The sequence below is a fragment of the Cnephaeus nilssonii genome (genome assembly GCF_951640355.1).
Source record: "Cnephaeus nilssonii genome assembly, chromosome: 4".
In the NCBI taxonomy this organism is placed as follows: domain Eukaryota; kingdom Metazoa; phylum Chordata; class Mammalia; order Chiroptera; family Vespertilionidae; genus Cnephaeus; species Cnephaeus nilssonii.
In genome coordinates, this window is record NC_137075.1 from 76,869,034 (window position 1) to 76,889,903 (window position 20,870).

The 20,870-nt window shown below is 39.4% G+C and overlaps 1 protein-coding gene across 1 annotated transcript in view; it reads left to right on the forward strand.

Annotated features, from left to right (window-relative positions):
* Positions 1–20,870, forward strand: part of MNAT1 (MNAT1 component of CDK activating kinase) — a 200,233-nt gene that overhangs the window by 55,902 nt on the left and 123,461 nt on the right. The window contains exons 2-3 of the mRNA XM_079768395.1: positions 4,264–4,416; positions 6,703–6,776. Of these exons, the coding sequence (XP_079624521.1) occupies positions 4,264–4,416; positions 6,703–6,776 (227 nt within the window). The remainder of the gene's footprint in view (positions 1–4,263; positions 4,417–6,702; positions 6,777–20,870) is intronic.

Consider the following 20,870-nt stretch of genomic DNA (forward strand, 5'->3'; position numbering starts at 1 on the left):
AAGTATGGAAATCATCAAAATTTTAAGATGAAGATTCAAATTGGGACCTAAATTGCTAAAATATTCTTCTCTTACCCCATTTTAACTCCCATTTGAAAGCTGGTATTACTGTTTTATGGTGAGAGGAGGGGAGAGAAAAATAAGAAAAAGAATTGCCTAATACAGTGTTCATCTTATGTGGGGCAGTATAATTTAGTTGAAAACCTAACTATCATATTTAACAGTTTCTTTGGGAAAATGTATTCTGAGTTCCAAGTAGCTAATTTGTAAGCAAACTATTGGAACAAAGTCTATTTATAAATTGAATATTTTTTTTTCAAAAATGCAGCTGATATTATTTTTAGTGGGTTTTCTGTGAATTCTTGCACACATTTCATTAATGCATGCCAGTAAGATTTTATTAATGTAATTAACTAGTGATCATTTAAGTCATCTACCTCAAAATTTTCCTCATTTAGGGCAAAGATTTTTTTCAAATGGTCTATTTAGTTAAGATTCCTAAAATGTTCAAAGATATGGCTTTACAATCAGTAGTCACTGGTACAGAAAAGTTAGGCCGCATATTTTGGGAGAAAAAATTTCCTTAGTAATGTCTAGCTCCTATTCTAGAGAGTTCAGTAACTATGGGTTTAAGAAATAATTTTTTTGTGGGAATAAATTTTTAACAGAAGTTATCATTTAGTTTTTATCTTTCAAGACCATAGGTTTCTGTTTTGAGTTGTTTCCAGAATCCAAGGGGCTAAAGAAGAATGGAAAGTGCTGATAAAACCTGGTTACTTCAAAGAAAATATGACATTCAGAATTTATGATTATGTTTTCCTAAGTCTGTTTATCTGTTTTAATAATTATTGAAATTCTCCATGGAATATAATCATTCTTGAAGAAGCAAAAGCAAACAGGATGGTTAATAATCTCAAAAAAGGAATATAAGTAGCTAACTATTCTTTATATAAGAAAATATAATCTCAAAATAAGTTGTTCAGAGAGAAAAGAGTAGGCCCTATTCTGATTTTTAAAAAACAAAAGAAAACCATAAAAATATCTTTGGAATGGGTAATGACTGAGAATTTTGGCTTTTTCAGCAAATTTTTTTTTGTTTGCAGAATATAAGATTTTGTTTGAAAAAATTCATGGCACTCTTTGAGGCAAAAGATTGCCCACATACTGCTGTTTTGGTTGCTCTGTTGCCAGATGAAGTGAACTAGCAATTATCAACTTTTCTCCTGCTTTTCCTTTTATATATGATTAGTTTCTGTATCTGTAATTTGTAAATATTATTATGATCTCTGAATGCATAATAATCTGGCCACTCAGTGTGTGTGTGTGTGTGTGTGTGTGTGTGTGTGTATGTGTGTGTATTAGAGGCCCAGTGCATGAATTCGTGCATGGGTGGGGTCTGGCCAGCCTGGCAGGGGGAGGGGACATGGGCGGTTGGCTGGCCTGCCTGCTGGTCGAACTCCTGGTTGAGGGGACAATTTGCATATTAGCCTTTTATTATATAGAATATACATTGAGTGGCCAGATTATTATGCGTTCAGAGATCATAATAATCTGGCCACTTAGTGTATATTGTAAATATGTAGAAAAACACCTGGCCACATAAACATTTCATTTAACAGTAGTATGCTACCTGTGGAAGGTGAGGGTAGAACAGAATAAAGTAGAAATTTCAGTTTTTTCTCTATGTACTTCTGTATTTGAGCTTAATAAAAAAAAGGAATTGTTTGTTCTTTTCAGCAATTAAAATTGGAAAGGGAAAAAGTGGTATAGGAAAATAAATTATTATTATTATTTTTGATCCTCACCTGAAGATATGTTTTTATTTTATTATTTTAAAAAATATATTTTATTGATTTTTTTAGAGAGATGAAGGGAGAGGGATAGAGAGTTTGAAACATCGATGGGAGAGAAACATACATTGATCAGCTGCCTTCTGCACACCTCCTACTGGGGATGTGCCCGTAACCAAGGTGTACATGCCCTTGACCAGAATCGAACCTGGACCCTTCAGTCCGTAAGCCGATGGCTCTATCCGCTGCGCCAAAACGGTTAGGACTAGATATGTTTTTATTGATTCTAGAGAAAGAGGAAGAGAGAGGGAGAGAGAGAGAAAGAAACATTGATCGGCTGCCTCCCATTCACGCCTGGATCAAGGATCTAACTTGGAACCTGGGTATGTGCCCTGACTGGAAATCAAACCTGCGACCCTTCAGTGCACCAGTCGATGCTCCAACTAACTGAGCCATACCGGCCAGGGTGGACAATAAATTATTTTAAACATTATTTAATACTGTTGAAATCCTTATGTTTTATGGCAGATTTTTAAAAAGCAGAGATGTAGAACTAATGGTGGAAACAAAGAATGTATGATGTTTTAATATACAGTATGATCTTTAGAAATATTGAAGTGTTTTATATTACCTTGTTGACTGAATTATTGATGGAAACTACTCTTTTAAGTCCTTGAAATACAGAATATTATTTGTGGCTCAATAGTTTTGAGTATTTCAGAATGCTCCTTGCCTATAAGTATCTTTAGTCAGTGTAGTTATAAAGTATGCTCATTTTCATCTTCTGTAGTTGTATTTAATTTCCTCTAACCACAAAGATTAGGAGAAATGCCCCACTCTCAATTGTCCCAATCCCAAAGTGGTCTCTGTTTTCCCTCTTAGGGATTTTTTTCTATATTTTAATGGCACTATTAAGATAGAATGATGCAAAGGTGAATGTTAGTATTTTATTAATAACCAACTAATTAATAATATAATTGGTAACTTATTAATTTTATTAATAAGGATTAAAAATTCTTATTTCCCTGTTTCATTTTTCTCATTTAGCTTATTCCACAAATCAACTAAATTTTTGGGAAAAATCAACTTTCCCCTTACCATTAGAATTTTTCTTTTTCTCTTTGTCATATGTATTTGTTGTTATGTATAGTTTATTGAGTACTTATTAAGTGTCAGGCACTAGGGATAGAGAAGAAGTTAGGCCAAATTCCTGCCCCAATGCAGTTTACATACTAGTGGTAGTTATAGAAAATGAACACATAAAGAAAGAATTTCAGATAATGCTAAGAAAGGAGTAATGTGTGGTCCTAACATATATCTACTTGGGCAAGATTATAACTTGATGACTACATTCTGAAAGTTGTAAATATTTAAAAGTTAAGAAAGGTAAATCCTTGGTACAATCTTAGTTTCCAATCTTCATCCTGAGTTCCCTGAAGCCTGCATTCTCAAGACCCAGGGGCTAAAAGAGCTGCTCTCTTCTCTGGCCAGCCTTTCCACTTGCTAGTCTGATTTAAGTAGCATGGATTTGTTGGGGCAGGGCAGGAATAATTGGGTGGTACTTAGATCCATTTTCAACTTCTGTAGTTGGATTTAATTTCCTTTAACTACAAAGATTAGGGGAAATGTATCACTCTTAATCATCCCAGTCCTCGCCAATCCCCAGGAATCTGGTACAGAGAGGTTGACCTCTTCAGTTCCTTGCTCTTCCAGCTCAAACTTCTAAGTTCTTTCCCATATTGCACTACCCAGAAGAGAGGAGAGAGGGGATGCAGGTGTCTGGGAAACCAGTGTAGGCAATCACTTTGGTGGATTTGGGCAGCCAACTTTAACTGGTTGAAGTTTTTATAAGTAGTCACTCTTTCTAGGACTTCTTAGGCATAAGTTGTGGTAGTTTTCTCCTTTTTCTGCATATACATATGGAGGACTCTCAGTTTTTCATCCTTTGGCTTGCACTTCTTCAGCTAGCACTTCTCTTTTATAATTCCCATTTGTGTAATTGCTTACTGAACTTTCAAACTTTCTTACAAGGCTGAAAGGGGAAAAAAAGTATTGGTCTTAGTGATTTTAGCAGAGGCTTTTCTTGCCCAGGTTTAAGGGTGATACTGGACTGAGAATGGAGGTGACCATAGACTACTCTTTTACATGCCTCTTTGACTCTCCCTATCCTGCTACCTCTGAATCCTCCTAGTCCCCAACTCTATTTGTTTTAATTTGTAAATTTGTTTAATTTGGTAAACCAAATTGGTATTCCTTGGAATACCTATATCTGAAAAGTAACTTCCAAATGAAAATGAACATTTTCCTAAGACTTTTTGTAAGATTTTAAGTAGCAATGACTAATTTTCCAACCCTCAAAAAGCCCACCCAAACAAACACCCTCCCTACACCAAAACATAAAAAGGAAAACTATCTACAATCTTGTACATTTGAATACTAGCTTAAAAGTTATATTCTATTTTTCTCTGAACAGGTGTGAAAGTTGTGTGGATTTACTATTTGTGAGAGGAGCTGGAAACTGTCCAGAGTGTGGCATTCCCCTTAGAAAGAGCAATTTTAGGGTACAACTCTTTGAAGATCCTACTGTTGACAAGGAGGTTGAGATTCGGAAAAAAGTGCTAAAAATGTAAGTATTATTGCTTGAATGATCCATTCCACAAAGAGGATTTTAAAAATAATTATTTCAGTAATTGATATCATTATTTCCAGATAGAAATGTGGACAGTTGGGCAAGTATAAATTCATGTATGTATTTGTTCAACAAACATTAAGTTTTTAGAGAACTCAGAAATATTAATTATTTAACCTTTATTAGAGAAGAGTAGATCCTCTTGATTGATGGCTTCACAATTCATTTATTTGCTATTTTTACATTAATTTAGTTAACAAATATATATTGAGTACCTACTATGTGCAAACACTGCATTCTACATATTAGGCTCTAGGTATGGAATGAGTAAGATAGCTCCTCTCAAAAGAATGGTAACATAGGATAACATAGAAGTAGACAATTTAAAATAGGTAAATAAAAAAATGGGATTATAAATTGAGAAAAATGCTGTGAAGTTAATGACTGAGTGTTGATGTGGGTCAGTGATGTCATATAAGGCCTGAGGGGGTAACATTTAAGTTGAGATCTGAAGGCCATTAGAAAAAATCATATGCTAGCTATGATTTATTTTGATATATAGGATGTCCTAAAAAATATATACACACTTTGAATTATTATAAAGTCAGTGTTTATTAACATACAGTTCATTTTCAAAATTTAAAAGAATCTACATAAATGAATAATTTTTTTGGTCAATGCCTGTTTTCAAACTGATGACCGTTCTGGTTCAGGCACTGCTGATAATATGAAGCAATGAAATCACAAACAACAAGAATAATTTCGTTTGGTATTAGTGCGCTCTCAATTCGTCAACTTTTGCCAGTTTTGTACTGTAAACATTATCTTTTATGTATCCCAATGAAAAAGTCTAATGGATAAATTTTCTTTGTTCAAAGCTTAGTCTAGCTTCACCCATTATTTTAAATCAGTTAAATCGGGAAAGGAGTGAAAATTAAATGAGTTATCCACTATTAAAGTGTGTATACATTTTTTGGGGGGATACAGGCTGTCCCCCCAAAATGTATACACACTGAATAATTATAAAGGCAGTGTTTGTACTTACACTGTGTTTTCAAATTTCCAGTAGCATTTTAGGATGAATTTCCTTTGTTCAAAGCTTTGGCTGAAAAGAAAAAAAACATCAATTGAGCTATCAGCTGTTAAAGTGTGTGAACATGTTTTTGGAACACCCTGTATATTTTTGTATGTGTGTATATACCTATATATTCTTTTTCATTTATAATTTGTTTTTTACTCTTTATTGATAGCTTTGGGTTTCATTTTATCTGTCTTACTACAAGCTACCTTATTGTTTTGGAAGTTTAAAGAGTTAATATATATTTAATCTATTATTGTTTTATTTTATTTATTTTGGTTGAAATTTCAACCTTGGTCACCAGTGTTTTAGCAGCATCTTTCTAGGCACCTAAGCAGTTTTACTTTATCAATGCCCCAAGCTGCTCTTTTATTATTTGGATTACTTCTAGGAAATAGTCTGTCTTAGATTCTTGTTTTTTCTTCTTCTTATCATTAATGCCTATGGTTTTCCAATTCTTCAGAGGTATCTATAATAATAAAAGGGTAATATGCTAATTAGACCAGACATCTTCTGAACGTCATTCCAGTTGTCCTTCCGGACAAAGCCAGGGCCAGAGGGAATCCAGCCCGGGTCCCTGGTGCCTGAGGGTGGCCCAGGGGAAGTCAACCCAGGTTCTAGGTGCCTGCGGGGCAGCCTGGGGGAAGCCAGCCGGAGTCCCAGGTGCCTGCTGGTGGGCAGAGGAGGGAAGGCCAGGTCCCGGGTGCCGGAGGGAAGCAAGTGCCAGCAGCCGGGGGAAGGAAGACCTACTCTTGCACGAATTTTTGTGCATTGGTCCTCTAGTATTAAATATTTACAAAATTCCTCAGGCTATAACTGGCATGAAAAATTGGACTGTATTTTTTGAATTAATTTTTAGCTTTTTGGAAATTAACGAATCTATAAGAAGTAAGCAGTATCATGATTTCCAATGATAGACTTGTTTTAAGCTCATTTTCCATTCTTTCAGGGTTCAAGTTTCTTTTTCTTTCTCGTGTAAGAAAGATTTTGTGTTATACCACTCTCGCCTGATTCTACGTCTCTGTAGTCATACAAATATACTAGTAAGAACAACATTCTTGGTCTAGTCACAAACCTGGTTACATTTTATATAGTAAACAATCCTTTTCTATGTATCATGTATGAATTAAGTAAGAATAAACTAACTAGTTAGATAATATTGAAAGCAAGTGATATGTGATATGTTAATTTTTTTTCTCTTATAGATACAATAAAAGAGAAGAAGACTTTCCTAGTCTAAGAGAATATAATGACTTCCTGGAAGAAGTAGAAGAAATTGGTTCGTTTTTAAAGCTTATACTTTTGGTGTTCTAATGTGTGCATTTATCTTTTGGATGCCAAGGAGAACATTTAAAAACTCTAACAAGTTTTATTGTGATACCTGATGTTTACCTAATTATTCCCTGTTGCACATAATCATGTTTGTTATGTGAAGGCATACTTAAGTAAAGGATATACTTAAGTAATAAATATTTTGTCTTAGGAAAAATATGATGAATACCATTTTTTACCTGGAAAAGAAGGCTATATCTGTACATGTCATCTATATGTTGGTGATGTATTAGAGTAAACAAAAGGAAAGAATATTCAGATAAAAAAAATAGGATTTCTAATAACTATGTCCATGGTGACTAAAGCTATATGTTGTTTATCATTTATGCTTCTGTGATACAGTAGTTTCAAAACACTTTGAAGTAGTTGACTGTTGAAGTGGAATTCTTTTATTTAGTGTTATTCTAGAACCGGAGGTTAAAGTAATCTTAGCGCCTTTTATTTCTGTTATGATTAGTTAAAAGGATGTTTTAATTAAAAGAAAGTATTGTTTCTGTTTTCTTAAATAAGATTTCAGAGGTGTTAAAAAGTCTGTACATAGTTGTATATCAGTTAAAAATTAATGTTGTGGAGGAACCAAGATGGCGGCCTAGGTAAACGCCTGTAGCAGCTATCCCTCTGTAGTCGCAGCTGGTCCCCACAACCAATTGGACTGGAGGTCAATTTCTCCCAGTGATACCAACAGCAATCAAGGCTCAACTACAATAAGACTGTGCACACAGCCCACAAAGGGGTGCACCAAGAGTGTCCATCTCAGGTGATTGGGGAGGAAGAGCCACTGGGCCCTATAGGACACCTACTACACAAGGCCACTCTATCAACTCAGAGAGACTTAGCAGTTACCCAATACATAGAAACAAACACAGGGAAGCAGCCAAAATGCGGAGACAAAGAAACGTCACAAATGAAAGAAATGGATGAAAGTAATTATTCTTGAGAAGGTTTATATATGATAAATTTTTAGAAAATTTAAATTCCTGAGGGATGGAGTATTCTAATCCCTATTTCCACTGTTTCTGAAACTTTTCTAAAATATCTAAGTTCATTTGTTATGTCATAGCAAATAGCATGTACAGAACATACTTTAGGCTTTTTCTGGGATCTCTTAGTGCTTTGGGACCATTGCTTTTTCATTGTAATTGTTCACTGTGCTTTGAAAGTTACCTTAGCACAGTGATGGGCAACCTTTTGAGCTTGGTGTGTCAAACTTCGCCAAAAAACTGAGCATAACTCAGGTAGTGTGTCACTTTGAGGAAAAAACATTATTTCGCGATATTTATAGTTTAAATAACGTAAATGTATAATTGTTATATATAATTGTATTTAATAAATCAAAAACTAAATATTTGACTTACCTGCTTAGTGACTTCTTTGTTCATCCATCAGTCAGTTTCTTTTGTTGGTCTTGATATTATTTAGCTTGTGTGGGGTGCCGTGAACTAAGATAAGTGAGGGGGAGGGGGAATTCTTTAACTAACCTGCCTATTAGTGACTTTTTTGTTGCTGAATTTCATTGGCTAAATCTTCAATTGAAGGTTGGTATTTTGTACACTTCAGGCCCAAGCAAGCGCTACTAACTTCATCTGTCAATCTGTTTCTTTTGTTGGTTTTGATATTATTTAACGCTGAGAATAAGGCCTCACAAAAGTATGTAGAGGGAAAAATTGTGAGTAAAGCCATTGCTATATTTTTCAGGGTGCTAAAAGTGTCTGGTAGTCGGTTCCAGGCACTCCAAATTTCCTGTTCGTAGTGGCACTCCTCTTGATTCTCCAAGCAGCACCTTTCCAGATTCTCAAGCTTTGACCTCAAGTCGATAAACACCTGAGCCCAGATACTGTCTTGAAATTCTGCAAGTTGCATCTCCAAATCATCAATTTGCATCCATTGGAAACCATTTAATTCCAAACTAATGTAGACTACTACATCAGGATACTTAATTATTTTTATGGTCTGTTCTAGACTTCTAAATTGACTAAATCTATCACTAAACTGGTCAAGTAACGAGTCTAAAACATGCTGGTACTTCATATGCAAGAGTTCCATTTCATTTTGTACAGCTGCACTGGCCTTCTCAAAATACTTTGTTACTCGAGGAAAATACTTATAAGTTTTAGTTTCTACATCTCGCTTGAAAATTTTAACTTTACTTTCAAAAGCTTTTATGTATCCAAACATAACGTCAATACTTTTGCCAAAACCTTGTAACTTTAAGTTCAGTTCATTAATATGAACAGAGAGATCTGTAAAAAACATCAGGGTGTTGACCCACTTAACATCATTAAGCTGAGGAAAGTTTCCCAGATCCTTATCCTCAAGAAATACCTTAATTTCTTCAAAGCACTCCACAAAGTGCTCAAGAACTTTGCCTCGGCTCAGCCATCTTACATTATTGTACATCAGCAGTCCACTGTAGGTGGAATCAACCTCCAGTAAAAGTGCCGAAAATTTTCGTTGTGAAGGGGGTGAGCAGCTATTAAATTAACTATTTTTGTAACAACTGACATTAAGTCGTTTAAGTTGGTGAATCTTGCCTTGGCACATAAAGCCTCCTGATGGATAATACAATGAAAAGGCACAATCGGATGTCCAATAGCTTCTGTAAACAATTTGACAAATCTGACTTTTTCCACCACCATATTTGGTGCCCCATCTGTCGTCACTGACACAACTTTAGAGATATCAATGCTTAGGTCACGAAATGTTTGTATAACAACCTTACATATTTCGCTTCCTGATTTACTTGTTGACACTGATACTGACTTTATCAACTCTTCTCTCATTGCGAGAACATCAGAATATTGACCAATAATAGCCAACTGAGCATGTGATGTGACATCAGTAGTTTCATCAAGAGAGATCGAAAACTATTTACACTTCCTTATGTCTCTCTTTAATTGATGTTGTATGTTTGTGTTCAGTCTCATTATTCGGTCTTTTATGATATTTCTACTGAGTGGTAACTCAGATATTCTCTTAATAATTGCATCTTTATTCTGCATATCGTGAAATAGAACTGGTGCACATCTTAGGAGAGTTTCTTTAATAAATTCTGCCTCACTGAGCGCTTTTCCATGCTGAGCTATAGAGTGAGCAATGCTCAAACTTGCAGATGTTAAATTTGTAGAGCCTTTCATAAATTTAAGGATGGAATTAGATTGGCTCTTATAAAGGTGTAGCTGCCTGGAAATGTATTCCTTCCTTTCATCCTCACTTTTTTCCAAGAGCTGGGAATGATTAGTATCAAAATGTCTATTTATATTCCACGTTCTGCTTACTACCGTTTCAGTACATAGAACGCAAAATGATCTGCCATTTTTTTCTGTAAAGCCATACATCTCAGTCCATGTCTCTTGAAAGGGTCGGCCACTGCTACTACCATTTCCTTTACTTAACCTTAGTTTTTTATTTTTTGGGTTCTCCATCAGGGGGGCAGTGACAGAAGATAGAATTATAGATAGCTTGTTAGGCCTGCAGGCAATTAGGGGTTAACTAGCCTAACTAACCACAAAATGGTGCATATAACTGTCTTTTAGAAAAGGGCAGGGTTAATAAGCAGAAATAGGGGTTAATAAGGATGCACAACAGTAATAGTGGTGAAATGGAGTCTGCACTATGGAGCAAGATGGTGTTCTTTATGTGAATTAAAATGGCTGCCGCTATTTCTAATGGTGGGAAATGGCACCCATAGCACGCCACAAACCCTCGCCTCTCCCAGCCTCCCCCTCACTTATCTCAGTAATGATGGATTAGAAATCCATGACACCCCAGAACAGTAGATAATGGTTGCTGTGGTTAACTGCTATTTGGCTACTGGTAGTGGCAGGGCTCCCAGAGATGCGTCCCCCGCTGCGTTCCGCTGCTCCCTGCTCAGCCGGCGGAAGTGAGGGCAAAGATCCCAGCTTAACCAGAAGTCCCAGAACTAGACGCTCTGTGCCGGACTTCTGTTGTTTTGGCCTACAGACCTCCGGCACAGAGTGTCTAATAGGGGAGGATGAAACATTTGCAACTAGAGTCTTCTAACTCCAAGACTCTAGTCGCAAATGTTTCATCCTCAGGAGCAGCAAATGTTTCATCCTCGGCATGCGGCCACCTCAGCGGCCGCGTGTCATCAGAAATGGCTACAAATGTCAGTGCTGACACGCGTGTCATAGGTTCGCCATCATTGCCTTAGCAACTATTAATGTCTGGATTTTAGCTGAAAAGATGGTGGAATTGGGAAAGCCAAGGCAAAGTAGAAAAGTTAAGATAAGACTTAGAAGATAAACCAAGGAGAACTCTTTAAGAACTGGACAAGTATGCAGATATGTAGAAATCTGGCTATAAACAAAAATATTAAGTCTAAGACAAAAAGTCTGGTCAGGCAATAAAGAGAAAGGATACCATAGATGTCAGAGCAAGTTGAATATATGGTCACAATTCCAACCAGGCATGCAGGATAACTAAAAGAAACTGATGGATAAATAAGGTGGGGAAGAAGAGATCTTGATTCTGGAACAAGGTTCTGGTTGAGTCATAGTTTTAAAAAATATATATATATTTTGCTATGAGATAAATTAGTGTTAAAATATGAACAACCTGGGGCTCATAGGTAAAATGAGGTTCATGTTCACAAGTGGGAGCGAGGATTGGCAGGTAAGAGCAAATTTGGATATTAGGACTACCTAATATGTAACCCTTTCTTACCAGAGAAGGAAACTGTGGCTCAGAGCGTTTAATTTGAAAGTGATTTTATTATGTATATTTATGAAGGACTGTCTTCATTTGTAGTATGTTGAAGTTCTCTTATTCAGCAGCCTCCATGCAATTGACTCATTGGAGTAACTGACATTTCCCAGTTCTTCCATAAAATGTACTGACTCATGCCCAAAGCATCCTATCTAATAAAGTGGGAATATGCTAATTGACCATCACTCTGTCACAAAGATGGCTGCACCCATAGCTGAAGCCAAGTTCCCATAAGGAGCCTTAACAACTAATAAGCAGGGACCTGAGGCTACGCCCTCCCCCGCCCCCGCCCCCGTAGGGCTTGACAGGGGACCTCAGGCCACGCCCCCCACCCCGGCGCCAGGCCAGGGGACCTGAGGCCATGCCCCCCGCCCAGCAGGGCTTGACGGGGGACCTCAAGGTGTGCTTCCCGTCCTGGTGCTGGGTTAGGGGACCTTAGGCTGCTCTCCCCGCCCCAGCGCCAGGCCGGGGGACCTCAGGCTGCGCCCCCCACCAGGTGGGGCTTGACAGGTGACTTCAGGCTGCGCCCCCTGCCCCAGCACTGGGCCAGGGGACCTGAGGCTGCACCCCCCTGCCTGGCTGGGCTTGACAGGGTACCTCAGGCCGTGCCCCCCACCCAGCGGGGCTTGACAGGGGGCCTTAAGGTGCACCCCTAGTGCTGGGTCGGGGGAACTCAGGCCACGCCCCCCACCTCAGCACCAGGCTGGGGGACCTCAGACCGCACCCCCTGCCCAGTGGGGCTTGACGGGGACCTCAGGCCGCGCCCCCTGCCCCAGCACCCGGCCAGGGGACCTGAGGCTGCACCCACCTGCCTGGCTTGGCTTGATAGGGGACTTCAGACCGCACCCCCCTCCTGGCGGGGCTTGACAGGGGACCTCAGGCACGCCTCCCGCCTTGGCACCAGGCCGAGGGACCTCATGCCATAATCCCTGCCCTGGTGCCAGGCCAGGGGACCTGAGGCCACGCCCCCCCGCCTGGTGGGGCTTGATGGGGGACCTCAAGATGCGCTTCCTGTCCTGGTGCTGGACTAGGAGACCTCAGGCTGCTCCCCCCACCCCAGCGCCAGGCCGGGGACCTCAGGCCACGCCCACCACCAAGTGGGGCTTGACAGGGGACTTCAGGCCGCGCCCCCCCCCCCCACCCCGGCACCAGGCCGAGGGACCTCAGGCTGCAACCCCCACCCTAGAACCGGGCCAGGGGACCTGAGGCTGCACCCCCCTGTGTGGCAGGGCCTGACAGGGGACCTCAGGCCATGCTCCCCACCCAGTGGGGCTTGACGGGGGACCTCAAGGTGCACCCCCAGTGCTGGGTCGGGGGAACTCAGGCTACGTCCCCCCCCCCCCCCCCCCCCGCCTGGTGGGGCTTGACTGGGGACCTCAGGCCATGCACCCTACCCAATAGGGCTTGATGGGGGACTTCATGGCACGCCCCCCACCCTGGTCTGGACCTCAGGCCATGCCCCCCATCCTGGTGCCGGGCCAGGGGACCTGAGGCTACGTTCCTTGCCTGGCAGGGGTTGACAAGGGTGGGACTGGCCAGGTCTGGATCTAGCCCAATGGGGGTGGGAGCTGGCTGGGTCTGGGTCTCACGCGATTTTGAGATGCATGTGGGTGGGCGGGGACTTGACTCTGGGTCCTGTGGTTCACCCCAGACTCTGACAGGAGGAAGGTTTTCATATACATTTTACTAATTTTCTTTCATCTCTGACACTTCTATTATAGAGAAAGGGCAAATAGCAATATTAAATTATTTCCTCTAATTAATTTCCTTTTAATGTGCATGAATTTCGTGCACCGGGCCACTAGTAATGAATAAAGGCTGAATTCTGAAGATGTCCTCAAATACACCTCTGTACTTCTCTCACCAGTTCAGTTATACACTTAGATAGAGTTGGACGCGTTGGCATTCACACCTTATGCCAATGGTACTTGTTATGGTAATTTAATTAAGTAGTTTATAAGGTTGGGAAAAAAATTGCAAAACTCCATAAGGATTCTGCTTCTCAAGTTCTTGGTCCACTTTTAGAAAAACAGAAACTGAACAATATAGACGACAGGTATGGTTTGTACAAGATACTCCAATTAAAGACTAGATCTTGGCTTATGTAATTAAGTTAGAAAACTACTGTACACTTACTATTATGTTTTAAGTTTGTGTTCAGGAGTATGTTTGTTTTCTTCCTTTAACAGGTCTTTAAAAATAATCAACTATTAATCATGATTATGTTGAGTAAAGAGCAGTTCTATTGTATTTGAAAATATCGATGAAGTTTGGAACCTAGTCTCATAGAGTTATAGTTTACTAGAGGCCCGATTCACGAAGATTCGTGCAAGAATGGGCCTTCCTTCCCCTGGCTGCCGGCATCGCCTTTGCTCTGGCCCGGAGCCGCCTTTCCGCCTTCCCACGCTGCCTAGAGGCCCGGAGCGGCTGGGGCGGTGCGGAACACCTGCGTCATCGCCATGGCGGCGGTGCAAGTGTCCCACCCTGCCCATCTTTGTTGGGTTAATTTGCATACTCCTGATTGGCTGGTGGGTGTCACAGAGGTACAGTCAATTTGCATCTTACTCTTTTATTAGTGTAGATTTTCTGAACTTCAGTTCAATTTTCCAAATATTAACTGTTTTATGTGAATTGCTTCACTTCCTGGGATCATATGATTTTTTGCCTTCAGTAAATTCAGACTCTAAAGGGGGAGATAATTATGTAAACTAATTACTATAATTTAATGTGAAAGTAATGTAAGAATTTATAGTGTTATTGAATACAGATAACAAAACAATTCCGCATTTAGTAAATACAGCTATAGTTTGATCTTAAAAGATGAATAGGAGTTTAACAGGTAGAAAGAGGATGGAAGAACCTTTATAGCAAAAAACAAAGTCACGGAGATACAGGGTGTTGAGCATATTGGAGAAGAAGCATGTAATCTGCTATAGGTAGCTAGAACTGGTAAATGACTAAAAATGAGGCTTGAAAAACAGACTTGGCTGTCAGCTAAGCTGTCAGGGTAAGAATTTATTCTATGACCACTAATGAGCCAATGGGACAGTGTTGTACTGGTGTGGAATAATGACAGGAGATACTCAAGGCTTGGTAATAATTTTTAAAAGACCATTCCAATAATTTGGATAAGAAATCATCAGATCTTGGAGTAGGTAGCAGGGGTGATAGATAAAGGGGGTGTTTTAGAGATAGAATATTCAAGTGACTAATTTGATCTAAGAATGAGCAGGAAGGGTAAATTAGAATAATCTGACCTTGAGCAGTTGTATGGTATTCATCAGGAAAATAAAAGCTGGAAAACAGGCAGTATTTCTTTTTGTTTTATTTTGTTGGGTGGAAAGTATAGAAATGAAGGAAAGACTAGTTTAGCCTTTTTAGGGTGTGGCTCCACCATTAGTTGTGTGTCATTCTAATTGTTGTATACATAATCTTCCTTTAAAAATCTTGTTTCAATAGCTGTTTACATTGTGTTTTATTTTGCTTTCAAAGATAATTAGTTAGGCCAGGCTGGTGTGGCTCTGTGGTTGGGCATCAACCCTCTCCCTCCACCTCCCGCTCCCAAATAAAAGGTCACAGGGTTTGATTCCTTCTCAGGGCACTTGCTGGGTTACAGGCTCTATCCTCATTAGGGGGTATGCAGGAGGCTGCCGATCAATGATATTTCTCTCTCATTGATGTTTCTATCTCTTTATCCCTTTCCCTTCCTTTCTCTAAAAATCACTAAAAACATATTTTTAAAAAAAGATTAGTTAGATGTTTGATATATCTGTATTGGCTATCTCTGTGTTAATCAAAAGTATAAAATGTTAATTTTTAAATTGAATTTAGTGGGGTAACATTGATCAATAAAGTTATATAGGTTTCAAGTGTACCATCTATAATACATCATCTGTATATTGTATTGTTTGTTCACCACCCAAAGTCAAGTCTCCTTTTGTCACCATTTATCCCTCCTTTACTCTTTTCTACTCCCTTTCCCTCTGGTAATCACCATACTTAAAATGTCTGTAGGAACTTCTAAGTGCCAGATTGAGCTGTGTTTATACTATTCACATAATAATTTTTATAACTCTAAGAAAAATAGACTTTTTATCCCTATTTTATATATGGAGACATGGTGGAGAGAGCTTAAGTATTGTGCCCAAGATCACATTGCTAGTAAATAATGGTACCAAATTTTAAACATAAGTTTTTCTGACTCTCAGAGATGATGAAAGTGCTTGGTAGTGTTTGAGAGTAATTAATAGTCTGAGTCTAAAACATTGGTTGTCGATTGGTGGAATATTGGGAAATAAGAGAAAAAAAAGTATAGATTGTGGCCATATTTTGAAGGCTCTTATGTTTGAACTTGATCTTACAAGTAGAAGGGTTTCTTTGAAGATGCTTAGGCCTAGAGTGAGGAATAGAGTTGTTAGTGTGGCTAAGGAATCAGTGTTTGAGGATTTATAAATGGGGGATTGGTCATTTTATGTAAATTTCATTGTGAAGAAAAATTTTTAAATATTAGAATTTGAATAATTGCGTAAAATTACAATGTCAGGGCACACATGAAGATGAACTTTCTTATAGCATTAACAATAGGCTCTTTTCTGTGGTTATGACAATTTAAGCATAAAAATTCTTGTTCTTTTTGGCCCCAGGGATTATCTCAAAGGTTTGTTCTTAGTTTCATAATAAACAGATTATTCTTTTGGTTCAGGGTATTGCTTATTTTGAAAGGGTGAGAAAGTCCTAAGGGCTTTAATTATAAATTTTGGATGTCAAAAAGACTTGAAAATTGTACTTAAATAACATTAAATCTTTCAGAAAATACAATAGGATTTTTGTTGGCTTTTAATACTTGACTAAAAGCAGGTCAACATCTGATCTACACCAGTATCCAGATAAAGGACCAAATGATTGTATAGAAATTTATCTTCTATTTCTTTTTCTTTAAGGCTATTATACCAACCTGATTCATTGTAGCATGAATGAGACTTGCTTCATTTGAAAAGTTTTTAAAATCCGCTTTTGTGAGTTTTTTGTTCTTGTTTTTAAAGGAAGAGATTTGTATTATTTATGATTATGATTCATATCTGTTATATTTCTATTACCTTTGCTTTCTAAATTAAAAATGAAATAAACAAATTGGTTATTTTAGTTTATTAGAATTCATCAAAGTTTTTAATAAGCATAAATGAAAGAAATTATATATAAACAGATAATTTAACTTAGAATTTCACTTTACCTATTTCTGGGTTCTACTTAATGAAAAGTTTAAATCATTAGTACACTGTCTAGCTTCCTGGTAAAGTGATTTTTTATCTTTTACTAGAGGCCCAGTGCTTGAATTCGTGCATGGGTGGGGTCCTTTGTGGGGTCCCTCAGCCTGGCCAGTGATCGGGGCCAATGGGGGGGGGGGGCGGCCGGCCCGGGGAAGAAACTGAGGGAGGTTGGCTGGTCGGGGGGAGGGACTGTGGGAGGGGGCTGGCCAGCCGCAGGAGGTGGGCCAGCTGTGGGAGGTTGGCTGTGGGAGCACACTGACCACCAGGGGGCATCTCCTACACTGAGCGTCTGCCCCCTGGTGGTCAGTGCGCATCATAGCAACCAGTCGACTGGTTGTTCGGTCGCTAAGGCTTTTATATGTACTAGAGGCCCAGTGCACGAATTCATGCACCAGTGGGGTCCCTCGGCCTGGCCTGCGGGATCTGCCAGTTTTGGTCCTTGGACATCTGGCCTGGGGGATGTTGGAGGGCTGAAACTGGCTCTCCGACATCCCCCAAGGGGTCCTATATTGCGAGAGGGTGCAGGCCAGGCCAAGGGACCCCACTGGTGCAGGATCAGGGCTGGGGAGGGATGCGGGAGGTTGGCAAGCCTGGGAGGGACCGTGGGAGGGCTCCAGGGTGTGTCTGGCCCATCTTGCTCAGTCTTGATCGGTCAGACCCCAGCAGCAAGCTAACCTACTGGTTGATTGTCTGTCCCCTGGTGGTCAGTGCACGTCATAACGAGAGGTTGAGCAGCCTTAGCATATCATTAGCATATTATACTTTGATTGGTTGAACGGACAGCCTGACGACTGGACACTTAGCATATTAGGCTTTTATTATATAGGATAGATTGCTCTAAACATTCTAGTAGAGTTCAACATAGGATATCGATTTGATTACCTTTACTTCTCAGTAGATTCATACCATAAGAAACCAAAATTATTTTTGTAATTTTACATCTGCTTTTATGCCAACTGTGTCATTCAATTCTGTAATTATAAAGGTCATTTTAATTTAATCTATAAAGTTAATTGTATATGTTAGCATTGGTTTATTTCTTTATTTTTTCCTTTCGTGATAATTCAACAAATATTTCTTGAGCTCTTAACAAATGGGAAAGTTTTTCCCACCCCCATTTTAATAGACTTTATTTTTTAGAGCAGTTTTAGATTCACAGCAAAATTAAGCAGAGAATACAGAGTTCTTATATACCCCCTGCTCCACATATGCAGAGACTCCTTCACTGTAAACATCTCGCACCAGAGTGGTAAATTTATTATAGTTGATGAACCTATATTGATATATAATTATCATCCAAAGTCCATAGTTCACATTAGGGTTTATTCTTGGTGTTGTACATTTTATGGGTTTGGACAAATGTATAATATTTTATGTATAAGATAGTATATATTCACCAATATAGTATCGTACACTAATAGTTTTACTGCCTTAAAAATTCTCTTGTGTTTTCTGCCTTTTGTCCCTCCTTTCCTCCTTCCACCCAATGCCTGGCAAAAACTGGTCTTTTTACTGTCTCCATAATTTTGTTTTCTTCAGTGTGTCATATAGTTGGAATCATACAGTATGCAGTTTTCTCAAGTTAGCTTCTTTTGCTTAGTAATATATATTTAAGGTTTCCCCATGTCTTTTCATGGTTTGATAATCATTTCTTTTTCACGCTTGAATAATATCCCCTTTTCTGTATGTACTACATCATTTATTTATTCGCCTACTGAAGGACATCATGGTTGCTTCCATGTTTTGGTAATTATAAGTAAAGCTGCTGTGAATATTTGTGTGCAGGTTTTTGTGTAGACATAGTTTTTAATACCATTGGATAAATACCAAAGCATGCAATTATGGGATTGTACTGTCTTCGCAAAGTGGCTGTGCCATTTTATATTCTCACTGCAATGAATCAGGATTCTTGTTGCTCAGCATCCTTGCCAGCAGTTGTTGTTATCAGTATTTTGGATTTTGGCCATCCTAATGGGTGTGTATTGGAAGTTTTTAATTTATGTACTGGGAGTGTTAAAGATATATCAGACCTAGTATCTGCCCACAAGTAACACTGTAGGTCAAGTAGATGTGTACATTGAAAGTAATTATAAGTGCAATCAGAATGAAGTTAGATAATGTATTGTGGGCATTTGGGGATGGAGAGATTGTACCTGCAAAGTGAATTATAAGGAAGACCTGGGGATTATATTGGGTATAGAAAGATGGGCCAGATATGGATATCCACAATTGTTCTGGGTTGAGATTGGTACTAAGAAGGGCCCTTTGATCATGGGTATGGAGGTAGGAAAGTGTTGGGCAGAGGAATAGCTGAACTAGACTGGAAGTGGTTTTTAGGCATTGAGAGAAGCAATACAACTAGTATTGTAGATAAGGTTCAGGCTTTGGAATCAGCATACGTTAAAATCCTGGTTCCAACATTTATTAGCTGTATACCTTGGTCGTAGTTAATATCTTTATAGCTTATTTGTAAAGTGTACCTATCTCATAAGGTTATTAGGAGGATTAACGTGATGTAATTAGGTCAAATGCTGGATATAGTACCAGTCATATGTATTTCATAGGTGTTTGATTGATACACATACAAAAACACATACAAGTATACTACAGAGTGTATTCCTCAAGCAAAATTTTGAGAAGGAAGTCACTTAAGTGGACAAATGAAGGAAAGCCACACTGGTTGGAATTCCTGGGTCTCTCTTTCCTTTGCTTCTCCCCCCCACCTTGCTTCTTGAAGAGGCTCTGAGGAACCTGCAGAACTCACAAAGCACAGAGGGAAAAGGAATTTGAGAGATTAAGATTAGATTTTTTCAAGGCATTATGGATTCAGAAGCAATGAGTGAACTTAGTGACTCATGACTGAATAACATAATCAGAACTTTATTTTAGAAGGGTTAATTGGTAGCTGATTCCATTAAAAGGAAGGGCAGTTTCTTTAATAAGCATTTTTTAAATAACTAGCACAATGCTAAATATTATTTAATGAATGACACAAGGATACTTTTTGATTTGCTATTATCACTTTACTAGAGGCCTGGTGCATGAAATTTGTGTACGGGGGGAGGGGGGCGGGGAACAGACCCAGCCTGTGCCCTCTCACAATCCGGGACCCCTTGGGTAGGGTCCCTAGGCCTGGCCAGCGATCAGGGCCTATTGGGGCTTTCCTTCCCCTGGCTGCCAGCAGCTGTCCCTGCCCCCGCCGCTGCCACTGCTTGCCATCTGTGTGGCACTGCCCCATTCTCCCCCCGCCACTGGTCGCCTCCCTCTGCAGGCGACAGGCGTGGGGTGCAATCACTTGGCTGGCCTGGGCCTCCCTCTTTGGGGCAATTGATCGCAGAGCCCCCTCTTCCCCCCGCCATTGATTGCCCTGCAGAGGGTGGCCTGGGTCTCCCTCTGCGGGGCAATCGTGGGGCGATGGCAGGGCCCCCCGACTAATCGCATTGCACGTGCCTTGGCTGGCCTGGTGTCAGTGCATGTCATAGCATGGTCATCCAGAGGGGCGTCCAGACAGTTGTTCTGCTGTTTGGTTGTTAGTCGATTTGCATGTTACACTTTTATTATTATAGATTACATAGTGTCTTGTATTAGTACTCTAATTTCATTTGTGTAGGAGTGACCTCCCTATTAAAAGTGTTTGTCTTTGAAAACAGGAAGTATGCTCACAATGTTTGGAATCTAATAGATAATAATTAAATTATTTTTTTCTTTCCTTCTTTCTCTTATGTCTGGATGATACAGAGATTGTATTAAATATGATCATTGACTGCAAGATGAAGTACAAAGTAATGAATGCTATGTAAACTTCATGGAAAAGTATTTGGGTAGACCCTTAAATATTGAGTATATTTTCAGTAGTAAGGAAGGGTGATCAGGTATGCTAGGCAGAATAGTGTGATCAAAGGAATTGGAGCAGGAAGTGTGGGGACATTTGGGAAATGCAGAGCTTTCTAGTTTCAAGAGAGGTCTTTATGAAGGGGACATAGAAGAGTAGTTATAGCCAGATTGTTAGTTTAGGTTATAGCCAGTAGTTGTAGCCAGAAGTGTTCTGA